This window comes from Vigna radiata, unplaced genomic scaffold (genome assembly GCF_000741045.1).
Source record: "Vigna radiata var. radiata cultivar VC1973A unplaced genomic scaffold, Vradiata_ver6 scaffold_356, whole genome shotgun sequence".
Classification (NCBI taxonomy): Eukaryota; Viridiplantae; Streptophyta; class Magnoliopsida; order Fabales; family Fabaceae; genus Vigna; species Vigna radiata.
Window position 1 is genome coordinate 51584 of NW_014542189.1, and position 13961 is coordinate 65544.

The 13961-nt window shown below is 38.0% G+C and overlaps 1 protein-coding gene across 2 annotated transcripts; it reads right to left on the reverse strand.

Annotated features, from left to right (window-relative positions):
- Positions 1-1348: 1348 nt before the first annotated feature.
- On the reverse strand, positions 1349-12838 carry LOC106779225 (spindle and kinetochore-associated protein 1 homolog). Of its 2 annotated transcripts, XM_014667296.2 has the most exons (9): positions 12644-12838; positions 12417-12541; positions 12070-12182; positions 11862-11943; positions 5803-5870; positions 2561-2666; positions 2444-2473; positions 2207-2320; positions 1349-1648 (listed from the first exon to the last, which is right to left on the reverse strand). In XM_014667296.2, exons 1-9 carry the CDS (start codon positions 12738-12740, stop codon positions 1571-1573), a joined length of 813 nt encoding a protein of 270 aa, XP_014522782.1. In that variant the 5' UTR covers positions 12741-12838; the 3' UTR covers positions 1349-1570. The 2 variants fall into 2 exon arrangements, with proteins under 2 accessions (XP_014522782.1, XP_022632222.1); XM_022776501.1 differs by lacking the exon at positions 1349-1648 and having other exon boundaries at positions 2211-2337.
- Positions 12839-13961: the final 1123 nt, after the last annotated feature.

Below are 13961 nucleotides of genomic sequence, written 5' to 3' on the forward strand. Positions count from 1 at the left end.
GTCCAAAGACTCCCTCTAGCCACCTTCCAAGGCACACTTCCTATTTTTCACTTTCCATTTTCCCTTGTGCCTTCTCTCACGACGTCACTCCTCCATGTTGCACCACTCATCAGAAGCCACAACTCTGCTTCTTGCATCAATGTCTCGACCACACATTTTCAGTCTTCGTCCACGCGTCAGAAGCTATCGCTTCTTATATTCATTTCGCACATCAGATCTGCACCACAGAGCCACATTTTATTTCTATCCCGCGAGCTCAACTTCATCGTTCCTCTCTCGAAAGCTCGTCGTCGTCGCCATCCATATTTCCCACACCGTAAACCATTCTTCTTCCATTTCTTTGCTTCTTCACCATCATAGAACTTCAAACCTAGGGTTTCCTCTTCATTTTCCACTGTCCTTTCAATTTCACATATTACTTTCCATTTTCTATCGTTTAAAACCTCTCTTGAACCGATTCGAAGCTTTTCCACCGATTAAACTTCGATTCTCACCGTTTAATCGATATGTTTCGAGTCTCCTTACCATTTTAGGGTTTCATTGTGTCGGATTAGGGTTCTAGTGAGTGGATCTCACTTTTGGTCCGATTAGGGTTAAGATTGTTTCCTCCTTCAAGTATCATCATTTCACTGTGTCATTCTATTTCGGAGAAACTTCGAGGAGATCTGAAATGAGCTTGCATCGCTTATCGATCCTCTTCCTCAAGGCCTCTTCCATCATAAGATCTGAAAGAGAAACAACACAAATGATTTTGGAAGAGAAAACTATTGAAAGAATCTGGTCCAAAGTTTCTTTTCGTTTTATTAAAAATTAATAATATTTTAATTAGTTCTAATTGAGGGTATAACCGTGATTTTCAAAAAATTTGGAGATGGAGAATGAAACCTTGGAGGTGCGGGTGAAACCTTGATAAGATGTTTAAAAATCCAATACATGTCCATTCCTGGCTACCAGGATCAAAAAAGAAAACAAGGGAGTACGAGGATAAAATTGTTTATATAGGTCTTCTCGATCTTTGCAAGAGCATGATGAATGTGTAGAGACAAAAAGGAAAAATTAAACTGAATGAGTGTGATGTAAACTATGGTTGGAAATGTAATGTAGGTAAAAATAGCTTAAGCCCAAGAAACAAACTCTGGGAAATAGAAACAGAATTAGTCTCAACAATAGAGGTGTCAACTAGTTACAGGCTTCAAATCAGATGCATAATGTATTATTCAGGTGGGCAAGATCCTTTCTTTTTCTATTATAGATCAATAGGCGACTTTTTGCCTTATGCAAAGTGACAAAAGGTGATGAAATTGTACAAGGTGTTTAGGTTGTTCAGTAAACAAGCTAACTCTATTACTAAGTCCTTATGCTGTTGTATACAATTCACCAAAAAATTTTGTCCATGTTCATAAACTAATGATGCACAAAAAGTTAGCATACATTTATTACGGTTCACAACTATACACGTCCACAGATAAAAAGTTGAAGGAAATTGATTGCCTCTATTACTACATTAATATTCCGAGTGACCCTTTAAACTTTTTACTTTGTAATTACACTCACTGAGATAACCAGGCAATTAGTGGGGCTTCTGTAGAATGATGACCCGATTATGTCCAATACGAGTCTCATTGATTCGACCAAGGTGACGAAGAACCTGCAGAAAGCCAAAGAGGAGACGTGAAATTTCTTCAGGTAGCAAGACCATATTGTCTAGACAAATTGCAGACTACATATTCCATGAAGGACTTTTCTTCTGTTATCTTCTCATCCGGTTTATAATAGGATTGCGTCAAAAATGTAGAGAAACATTCCCTAGGGGATAATTGCATAACTACGTTAAGATTTCGCAACATTTGCTTCGCCACTGTCTATTAGGACCATATTAAGCATTCGTGCATTGCCTCAATGATGTTGGTATTGATCAAGCATAAACGAAACAAGTTCTACCTACATTCTTTATTTTAACAGTATAGTCCTGGCAAGAAAGGTAGCCTCTCCTTTGATTATCCTTCAACCATTCCGCATTATGAAAAGGTGAAAGGGTGAAGGCAGAAATGACAATGTGGTTGATCATCCCGCATGATTACATTACATCAGTTTAGAACTTTAAATATTGTTGACTATTCAATTTAAAATATCAAAAAAATTTAACTGTAATTCAATAGATAGTTCGACTTCACCAAAATCACATGTTTGAGACAAGAATACTCACTGTCAATATTGCTTTTCCAGAGTTGTCAAGTTTCAGCGATGGTCCTTTTATGTCAGCTTCAAGAAAAAAGTGTTTTCCCTTAATCCCTTCCATGGTCGCAATATCTCTTATTTCCTGCATTGTGAAGAAAACTGAACCTTTTTCATTTGCATAAACTGATATTTAGATAACTTAAAAAAGTATGACTAAGGGGAAATAATTCCTTGTGAAAAAATTGAAATGAAAGGTTTCACTCACCAGGGCTTTTTCCAAAAGATTTTCCGCCAACTTCATGAACAAAAGGGAAAAAATTGTAAGACAAGGGTAAACCGTAGCAAATGTACTTTACAATCAAACAAAAAATTGTGTTTTAACCTTCTTTTTTGGGGCTACGATAAGTTGAGAATTTGTTTCAGCATAAGACACCATATCATTGATTGCTGCATTGACCTTCTCTAGTGTAAGCCTGCCTCTCATATATCTGCAAAATCAGACCTGATGTCAGTTAATGAAGTGGGCATGATGGAGGACCATCTAAGATGCACATAGGACCTCTAACAAGAGCCATGGCTAGAAGGATTACTCACCACTTTACTCCTATGGAGAATCACTTATTAATCCTTCTTCTCTTTACTAAACACATTTATACTCTTTTGTAGGCCATAGATAAAAGTTGGAGACCATGCTTAATCACCCTAGGAGGCTTGGCCAGCTACAGAAAGCAAAGGAGGCAAAGAAGAGAAGAAATGAAGTGGTTTCTGGATTGGCCAGCCACAGCCAACCTGCGCTCAGCCTTTACGCCCAGCCACAGCCAACCTGCCCTCAGCCATTATGTACCAGATTTTATCTTTTAAAACACGTTTTTAAAATGGTTTGTGTCAGGGTATAAGGTGGGAGGATATTTAGTATAAGTTAATTAGAGTAAATAAATATATATTCTAGGAAAATATTAAGTATAAGTTATTAGAGTAAATAAATATAGTATAAATTAATTAGAGTAAATAAATATATATTCTAGGGAATATTCAATATAAGATATTTATAATTAAGGATATATGCTAGGATAATATATGGGGAGATATTTATATATAGGAATATTTATATTAAATGCAAATATATTCTAGGGAAATATTTAGTAAGAGATGGACGAGAAATAATTAGTATAAATAAAGTTAGAGTCTAGGATTAAGGGTATGCTTTTGAATTGTGAGTTTCGTAAAGGAGGTTATGCTCCAGGATAATTGACGGAGCTTATGCTCCCAATTATTGGATGGTTGAAGGAGGTTATGCTCCCAATTATTGTTTACTTGTGTTTACCCAGATATCACCATCAATAAAAGATATTCATTCGTTCAATTTCATTCTTTCATTATTCTTTTGTTTTATTTGAGTGTGTGAGAGGTTAATTTCTTTACGTCTCCTACTCGGTCATGTAACAATTTGCGTGGAACTTGGGAGTCAAGTTTAGTAGCATCTCTAGCACCCTTCATTTGAGATTTTAGAAGCTTAGCAAAGTCAAAAATGAAGACCTTTCTTCATCTATAAAAGAGAGGCTCCCTCCTTTGTAAAAAGCAACTTAGAAAAGATATTGAAGTGCTGTTGAGATTACTACAGATCTATTTTCTCTAAGTTCATCTTCTTGTGCTTATCCAACACTATTTCCTCTAGCTTTCCTTTCCTCTTGGAAGGCTTTATGAGCTTGAGAAACCTCACACACTCACCAAACCTTCGTTGATCCATTCATCAAACACTTGGCGTGCACTTTCGTTTCCATTCATCCTTCCATCCACTGCGTCACTTATGGTTCGTGAAGTTGCTTGTGCATAGAGCTTGAAGCTGCTTCCATCATTTGGTAGTCAGAGCCAACACGTCCACAGTTGTCTTCAAGAGCTAAGCCACTCTACTTTGCATTTTTTTCAATTTTTGTCATGTGTTGTCCAATGTGTTGTTGTTTTGAAACTTTTTTGGCTTAACTTTCGTGTTTCCTATGTTGTTTGTGTACTTCCTTTGTTCCTTAAGTGTTTGTTGATCATTTTAAACGGTGAAAAGATATTTTTTTGGTTCATTCCAGCTTTAATTTCCATTTCCAGTTTTGTCCAAGTCTTTTGCAAAAGTGTTGCAGTTTTTAATTCTATTAGGGGTTGGAAAGTATATGAGAGAAGGAGGTATAGGAGAGAGAGAAAGGGACCGAACGGTAGAAGACAGGGACAGATGGTAGAAAACAGGAGGCGACCAAGCGGAACGGTAGAAGGTGGGAAGCGAGTTGGCCGAATGGTAGACAACGGGGAGCAACCAGACCGGACAATGGAAGGCGGGGAGCGAGCGGACCGAACGATAGATAACAAAGAGCAACCAAACCGAACGGTTGGAAGCAGCGAGGAAGCATCCTAACTGCTGGGCAGGAAACTAATTAGAGTAATGAGAGCGATATTCTAAGAGGATATTTAGCAAAAGATAATTAGAATAAACAAGGCCATATCTTAGTATAATATTCGGTATAAGATAATTATAGTAAATAACCCTAAATATATTCGGTATAGGATAATTATAGCAAATAGAGTTATTTTCTAATATTCAGTACAAGTTGGTCGAGAAATAATTAGTATAAATAAAAGGAGAGTCTAGAGTTAAAGGTATGCTTTTGATTTGTGAGTTTTGAAAAGGAGATTATGCTCCAGAATAATTGACGGAGGTTATGCTCCCAATTATTGTTTGTTTTCTTTGATTCAGTCTATCAATAAAGGAGATTTATTCAGCCATTATCTATTGTTCCTTGTCTGTGAGAGTGTGTGAGGGATTGTTCTAGTTACGTTTCCCACTCAGATACGTAACAATTGGTCCGACCTGCCAGATCCGATAAGGAGGAGTGAGAGGCTAGCCAGATACTGTTAAGGGGAGGAAAGACATCATGGAGGGAAGACTGAATGCAATCGAAGGGAAATTAGAGGTCATAGAAATTTCCATGGGGGACTGGAGGTGGCAGTCCAAGAACATGTGAAGGTGATGGGAAGCGAGGTCGACAACATGAAGGAAATTCGGATGGAAGCCAGGGGTCTGTCAACGGAGAAAAGCATGAGGAGGGTGAGAGAGATGGTAGCGGGCCAAATGGTGGACACCGAGAGGAGCAGCTGAATTGGAGGAAAAGGGTACAATTCATATCCAACACCTTCTCCTGTAGCTTCCTTCCCTCTTGGAAGGCTTTTTGAACTTGAGAAACCTCACACAAGCATCAAACCTTCGTTGATCCATTCATCAAACACTTGGCGTGCACTTTTATTTCCATTCATCCATCATCCGTTGTGTCACTTCTGGTTTGTGGAGGTGCTTGTGCATGGAGCTTGGAGTTGCTTCCATCAAGGCATAAATCATGGATAGAAAAGTGCATGCTTCTGAATCAAAACTCTAGTCATTAACTAAGTCGGCATGTATGAGATATTTCAAATAACAACTGCTGAAAACACTTAGATTGCATTTAGTATAAAATGAAGAGCCAAATGCATGTTTTGTCGACACCGTCATGTCATCAGTGTGTTATATGACATATATGATCTAGCCCAATGCTGATTGTTAATTTACAGAGAAATATTTAATTAATGAAAGTCTAAATAGTTACTTACGATGACAAAGAATCTAACTCACTTCCAGTAATATACCACGTTGGTGGAGAACCACGACCCTTTTTCTCCTGAAAAGTAAAACAAAGAAAATGTAAACCATAACTATACAGTATGTCTAGTAATGACAAGAAAATGGGATGGCTTTATCAATTCCAGGGCAAAAAAATCTCAAGTAGGATCCAGTCAAACATATTAAAAAGAAGAAAAGAAACAAAACAAAATTTCATGAAATGCTTGGTAATAGAAAAGTTATAAACATAAACAACTAGTGGTTATTTAAATTATTTCAGAGGGATTAGGATTAAGAGAACTGGTGGTACTAGAGAAAGCCTAAGTCAGCTTAATCCAGGTATTTAAAACAAGAAAGTTGTAGCACATATCAAGAAAATAGATAGTGATGATGCAAATAGTTAATAAATATGTAGGTCATAGGTTCAGTATAGTGTATAAAAGAAGGAAAATATAAGATAGTTAGTACAGCTGTATTTGAACAGCTGTAACTGACAACTACAAATAGTTCTAGGAGAGTAGGACGAGAGACTTTTTTTGGGGAATCAAAGAAAAAAAAAAAAAAAAGCATTGCAGAGAGTAGGTTTGTCTCGAATAACCTCAGTTGTATTGAGTTTGTCCAAGTTCTTTCTATTCCTTGACTCTGTCCCCTACTACATTCGTACGGGATTGGAATTAAGGAGAGCAATAAAATTGTAGTTGTATCTTTCCGTTCTTTTTTAATGAGTTCTGTTAGACATTGTGTTTATATTAATTAGAGAAACATAGTCCCTATATGTTTATTAGGAAAACATAGTCTTTATTCTTATTATTTTATTTTTACATATTCATTTGTATTTAGGCTTAGCCCACATTTTATTATTACAAATACATTACCTTGTGTGTATGCAAAGACACACAAGGGAGTTCCACGGTCTCCGGTACTCATCATGGCCGCAGCCGCCGTCGTCACCGGAGTTCCAGAATCGACCGGCGACCACTCAATCCAAATCGTCTCGGCCAGACAACCACCGTGGTCCAAAGATCGCAGCGATCAGAGCACATGCCGCCACAAAAGTTGCAAATCCACCGCTTCTCGCCGCGCATGCCGGCGCGTCGCTGGAGCCCACCGCCGCCGACCAACACCGCCATGATCGCCTCCTCGCCCTCTTTCTGGATCTATGGTCGTTGCGTCAAACGGAGCACGTTGAGTTTTTAGGGTTTCTCCCTCTCCATTGCATCTTCCTCGTCTACAACCACCTCTGCTAGTGCCTCATCTTCTTCTGTTGGTGCCTCATCTGATTCCCCAATATACACTAATTATGTGAATGTACACTTGTCCATTGACAAGTTAGATGGCACGAATTATGCAATATGGGCATCCAACATCAAACTTTGGTTGAAGAGTCAGGGATATGTAGATCACCTTACTAAAAATGTGACGAGTGCTACCACAGAGGACACTTCCCGCTGGATGAAAATTGATGCCCAGTTATGCATCGTCATAAAGTCCACCATTCACTCTTCTCTGAAACAAATGTTTCGATCATATGAAACATGTTCAGAAGTATGGGCACAAGCGAAGTTATTATACACGAATGACACCCAACGTCTTTATGGTGTTTGTCAGGATCTATTCACTTTTATTGGTCTGCGCAATCCTGGTCCCATGGCAGAATATTTGGGTGAAGTTCATGCCTTCCTTCATGATTTTAATGAGTTATTACCTCCTGCTTCCACTCCTGTTGAAGAACTGGAACAACGATCAAAGTTCTTCATGCTGTTGGCATTATACGAACTCTCTGATGATTCCTCCCATGTCCGTGATCAGATTTTGGGTTTTCCTGTCATACCCAACTTTACTTCTACTTGTTCTGCTCTTTTGCGTATTCCGAGCAAACCAGTCATTGAGACATCTCCTCATATTGATGATTCCTCTGTTATGGCTGCTCAACGTGATGATAAAAGTCGATCTCGCAAGCCAGGTAAAGGACGACCAAAATGTGACCACTGTGGCAAGCTAGGCCACAAAATTGATAAATGTTATGTGCTTCATGGACGTCCTCCTCGATCTGTAGCAATGGCTAATTCTGATCCACCTCCTCGGCCTGCAGACCATCCTACTTCATCAAATACTATAGATAACCCTGCAGTCTCTCAGATGGTATGAGAATCGTCAGCAATCTAGTTCCACTACATATGCATCTGTTGCACGCACAAGTACACCTTTTGTTGGTCTGACTCACTCCCTCGGATCTTGGGTCCTTGACTCAAGCGCCACCAATCATATAACTGGTAACAAGTCCTTGTTTTCTTCCTTGTCATGTCCGGATAATTTACCCTTGGTAACAATGGCTGATGGGTCTAGAGTCTCATCTCATGGTATTGGTACTGTTCATATTTTTTCGTCCGTATCCATTGATCATGTACTCTATGTCCCTGGGTCTCCTTTCAATTTATTGTCCGTCAGTCTTCTAACTCATTCCGTTAATTATGTTATTTCATTTAATAAAGATTCTGTTTGTTTGCAGGACCGGAGTTCGAAACACATGATTGGCACAGGATGTGAATCTCATGGCCTATATCTTCTCTGCCCTTCTCCACATGTTGGCGTCATCATGGAGTCACCATCCCTTCTTCATGCTCAGTTAGGTCATCCCAGTCTTGCCAAACTGCAGCAGCTTGTTCTGAGTTTGTCGAAGTTATCCAACTTGTCGTGTGAGTCTTGTCAGTTAGGAAAACATACTCGTAGTTCCTTTCCTCGTAGTGTTTCACAACGAGCGTCGTCCCCTTTTTCATTAGTTCATTCTGATATTTGGGGACCTAGTCGTGTTAAGTCCACTTTAAGATTTCAGTATTTTGTTACTTTTATCGATGACTATTCCAGATGTACTTGGTTGTTTTTAATGAAGAATCGTTCTGGGTTATTTTCTATTTTCTAATCATCTTTAAATGAAATAAAAACACAGTTTGGGGTTTCTATTCTAACTTTATGCAGTGATAATGGTCGTGAATACCTTTCTCAACCGTTTAAACATTTTATGGCTTCTCATGGCATTCTTCACCAGAGCTCATGTGCTTATACTCCTCAACAAAATGGTGTAGATGAACGCAAGAATAGACACCTCATTGAAACAACTCATACACTTCTAATTCATGGCCAAGTATCCTCGCGTTTTTGGGGTGATGTAGTTCTCACTGCATGTTATCTCATCAACCGCATGTTATCTCATCAACCGCATGCCGTCTCCTGTCCTAGATAACAAAATCCCTCATTTTGTCTTATTTCCTCAAGACCCTTTACATCCATTACCTCTTAAAGTTTTTTGGTCTACATGTTTTGTTCATGATTTTAGTCCTGGCCTTGATAAGGGATCCCCTAAATCTCACAAATGTGTCTTCTTGGGATTTCCACAGTCACAAAAGGGCTATAAGTGTTTTTCTCCTTCCCTCAATCGTCATTTTATCTCCGCTGATGTCACTTTTGATGAATCTTCGTTTTATTTTTCACATATATCTTCTAGTTCTGTACCTCCATCTACTACTGTTGATATTCCTATGGTCTGGGATCCTTTAGACTCTCATTCCCTACAGGATCATCCTTCAACTCCACCCCTTCAGGTTTATAGTCGCCGCAATCGTCTGCCTCATGACTCACCTCCTGTGTCGCCTCCTATGTCTCCTCCGGCTCTAGCAAATGAGTTTGACCTGCCTATTGCCCTCCATAAAGGTATACGCTCTACTCATAACCCTTTCCCCCATTATACTGTTCTTAGTTACCACAGGTTATCTCCATCTTTTTATACATGTCTCTCATCCATTTCTTCTGTGTCAATTCCCAAGTTTGTGGGTGATGCCTTAACTCATCCTGGTTGGCGTCAAGCCATGCTGGATGAATTAAGTGCTTTACAGAAAAGTGGAACTTGGGAGTTTGTCCAATTAGCATCTGGAAAGCCTGTTGTTGGTTACAGGTGGGTGTATGCTATCAAAGTTGGTCCTGATGGTACAATTGATCGTTTGAAGGCTCGACTAGTTGCCAAAGGCTACACACAAATTTATGGTTTGGATTATGGTGATACCTTTTCTCTAGTGGCGAAAATGACCTCGGTTCGCCTATTCATTGCCATGGCCGCTCTTCGACAATGGCCTCTTTACCAACTTGATGTCAAAAAAGCTTTCCTTAATGGTGATTTGCATGAAGAAATTTATATGGAGCAACCGCCCAGCTTTGTTGCTCAGGGGGAGTCATCTAGATTGGTATGTTGTCTTCGCAAATCCCTATATGGCCTAAAACAGTCTCCTCGGACCTGGTTTGGTAAATTCAGTTGTGTTGTTCAACAATTTGGTATGTCTCGCAGTGAAGCGGATCATTCAGTGTTCTATCGCCACTCAAGTGTTGGATGTATCTACTTAATAGTGTATGTCGATGACATTGTTCTCACAGGAATCGACTACCTTGGCATCTCTCAGATGAAATAGCACCTTTGTCACCATTTTCAAACCAAAGATCTTGGCAAACTCTGGTACTTTTTGGGTATTGAAGTAGCACAATCCAATGATGGTATTGTCATATCTCAGAGGAAGTATGCATTAGACATCTTGAAGGAAACAGGGTTAATGAACTGTAAGTTTGTTGAGACACCTATGGATCCTAACATCAAGCTCCTACCAAATCAGGAGGAGCCTTTCTCAGATCCTGAACCTTACAGAAGATTAGTTGGTAAATAAACTATCTTACTGTTACGCGTCCTGACATTTCCTTCGCAGTTAGCATGGTGAGTCAATTCCTTAACTCCTCATGTGAAGACCATTGGGATGCAGTTGTTCGCATACTGAAGTATATTAAAGGATCACCTGGTAAAGGTTTGCTATATGGTCCTAACAACGATACAAAAATCGTTTGCTATTCAGATGTTGATTGAACCGGTTCCCCTTCTAATAGGAGGTCTACTTCTGGATATTGTGTCTCTATTGATGGCAACCTGATATATTGGAAAAGTAAGAAGCAAAGTGTTGTGGCTAGGTCCAGCGCAGAAGCATAATATAGAGCTATGACATCAGCTACTTGTGTTTACATATTCATTTGTATTTGGGCTTAGTCCACATTCTTATTATTATAAATACATTACCCAATGAAACTTGATATTCTTGGTTTTGCAAGATAAGAAGCTTAGGGTTGGACAAATAGGTTGGAGCGGTATTTTCACTTGAAAAAGGTAACTGAAGAGGAAAGAAGGCAAGCAGTGAAAATTGCTTTAGAAGGAAAGCCGTTAAACTGGTTCCAATGATGGAGACTCAAATCCAACATGAGAATCTTTCAAAATTGCAATGGCAAGAAGGTTCCGACTCAACATGCTTTGAAATCTTGATTAGATTAACACACACGAGTACTGTTTGAAAGTTACATTGAACAATACGCGAGATTCTTTGCATTGAATAAGATTATTTGATAGGAATATTTTTGAATGGCTTTGAAAACAAGACACTAAAGCAGAATGAAGTTATATATATGAACCCAACCATCTTGCTAAATTAATGATGAAGGCTTAGATGGTTAAATTGAACAATACGCAAGATTCTTTGCATTGAATAAGATTATTTAATAGGAATATTTTTGAATGGCTTTGAAAACAATACACTAAAGCAGAATGAAGTTATATATATGAACCCAACCATCTTGCTGAATTAATGATGAAGGCTTAGATGGTTAAAGGAAAAACCAAAATGGAGAATCTTACTACAGTCATTAATCATGGCGGAAGAAAAGGGAAAAATATGGAGATAACTAGTAACGTGAATAGTAGTTGTTTCAGGTATATTGGGTGAAGTATTCACTTCAAGCAATTTCTCTCGCTCTACAACTTCCTTCTTATACTCCTTGCCTCCTCCTCCCGGTCAGTGGGAGCTTATTATATTGGTAGGGGATTGAAATTAAGGAGAGCTCTATCTTTCCATTCTTTTCCAACATCAGCTCTATAAGTGGGATTTGTATCTTGAAATTATGGGGACAGAGACCAAATTAGGCGTGAAATAAGATTATATTTGCACTAAAAGTCTAAAATCGCACTTACCTTAGGTACTGCAGCAGGCTCCTCGTCAAGTTTCAAGGCCTCAAATGATCCAGAGTCTTGTCCAGAAAATTCAGGAAACAAACTGAAGAAGAGCACTAACAACGATTACATGTATGTGCAAACAGAGATAATATCGACTCAAATTTCATTAAATCAGAGTATATAACAGATTAAAGTTTATAAATATATAGAAAGAGACACACATTACCATCTACTAGTTTCTAAGTGTGACATTGTCACTCTATCGACCATTTGGGAGGGAACATGAAGAGACATATTCTGCAGTTTCTTTTGCTGTCTCAGTGATGCATCAATTAGTTTCTGCAATAAGGCCAAAATAACAAATTCAAGAGACATCACTCGAAAATGTAATTTCTAAGAGTGTTACGCAATTTTTGTCTAAAAGAATAACTAAAATTATAAAACCAAACAATCTTCTAATTTCAATTTAGGTGACAATGTTAAAGAAGCCACTAATTCAAAGAAAAATAATTAAATAAAAAAAACAAAAACAGCATTCATTGAAACGATAAAAGAAGAGTGTGATGAGAGTGCCTTGGTTTTGGGAATGGCTCGCGTCTCTTCGCGCAACCTGTCCTTGATGACCTTCACCTGAAGCTCCATCGCACTCACCGCCGCATCCACCGCCGACAGATCCGCGATACTGCTAGAAGGGTACACTGTATAATGCGCCAACAAAAATCTTCGGTTAATAGAAACAGAAATAGGTGTAAGAACCTGAAGGTTTGAAATGAAATTGAAATGAATCGACGGAAACTCACTGTTCCGTGCAATGACAAGCTCCTGAAGCTGCGTTATTCGAGCGTTGAAGGAAGACATCAAGGAATCTAGCGATGCCCCAGCTTTGCTACCGTTCATCGCTCTCTCTCACACAGGCAAATCTAACTCTGCAAAGTGAATCGGTGAATGAGCAAAACGAATCGTTTCGATTTGAAAGAGACGATGAGTATTTGAAATGCTATATTTAGGCGGCAATATCTTGATTTGCGTATTTATAACTTCTTTTGGTTTTTTTTGGGTATGCTATGTATGGGTAATTGCTAAATGCACCTCCCTTCAAACAAAATGAACCCCTTACGGAAATTATAAAGTCTCCACATTCCAATGTAACGCTATTTGAAGAATGTGAGATTGTCGAGGAGTTTCTCCTCTTTCGGATAATATATCTAAACAACATTTTTTACAATATTTGAATATTGATTATATGTCAATTTGTGATTGGTCAAAAATTACTCCATAATAATGTTTATGATTATTATTATTGATTGTGGAGTAATTTTTTATCAATCATAAATTGACACGTGATCAATGTTCAAATGTTGTCAAAAAAATGTTACCTAAATATCATTATCCTTCAAATAAACTCATATAATACGATTTGGTCCTAGTGGATGATGATTGAGTAAAAAAGCTCATGGATTAAAAAAAGTTATTAAAAAAGTTAACATTATTAAATATCTCGAAAAAGATTATGAATTAGGACGAACATATGAACTTTCCTTTTTAAAATTGTCAAATATAATTATATTAACATTTCTAATGTTAATTTAAAAAAATAGTTTAAAAAATATAAATTGCATAAAAAATAAATAAATAAATAATTATTAAATCAATTGTTATAAATAAATAATTAATAAAAAAGTATTTTCAACCCAAAACAAAGACAATAAAAAACTAGGCTTAATACCTCATTTGGTCCTCTAGTTTGTCAACTTATCTCATTTTGGTCCTCTATTTTGCAACCGTCTCAATTTAGTCACAAATTTTGCAAAAATGAACACATTTCATCACATCCGTTAAGTCTTATGAAACGGCGTTAAGTGTTGATGAGTTGTAAGTTGAGTTTTTACCACGTGTCAATGTCAAATAAAATGGATTGGCATAGGTGGATGACCTAGTCGTCAGATTTAAAGGCAAGCCCTAAGTTTTAAGGGAATCCCGTCTCATTGTGACTTAATTGTGGAGTTGGGGAAGAAGAGGTCTTTCATTCATCTTTGGTAAGAAGAGTCATAGTGAAGCATTGTGTTCTTGAGGTGGTCCTAAGGATATGTCTCGTTCATCAACCTCTTGTAAATGTTT

Bases quoted from the DNA above. Each gene is read 5' to 3' on its own strand.
- LOC106779225 (XM_014667296.2), bottom strand. From the start codon at position 12,740: ATGAACGGTAGCAAAGCTGGGGCATCGCTAGATTCCTTGATGTCTTCC. The intron at 2,474-2,560 runs GTTAAAACACAA...TTGTTCATGAAG, and splicing joins TCGTAGCCCCAAAAAAGAAG to TTGGCGGAAAATCTTTTGGA. The intron at 2,321-2,443 runs GTGAGTGAAACC...TTCACAATGCAG, and splicing joins ATCTTTTGGAAAAAGCCCTG to GAAATAAGAGATATTGCGAC.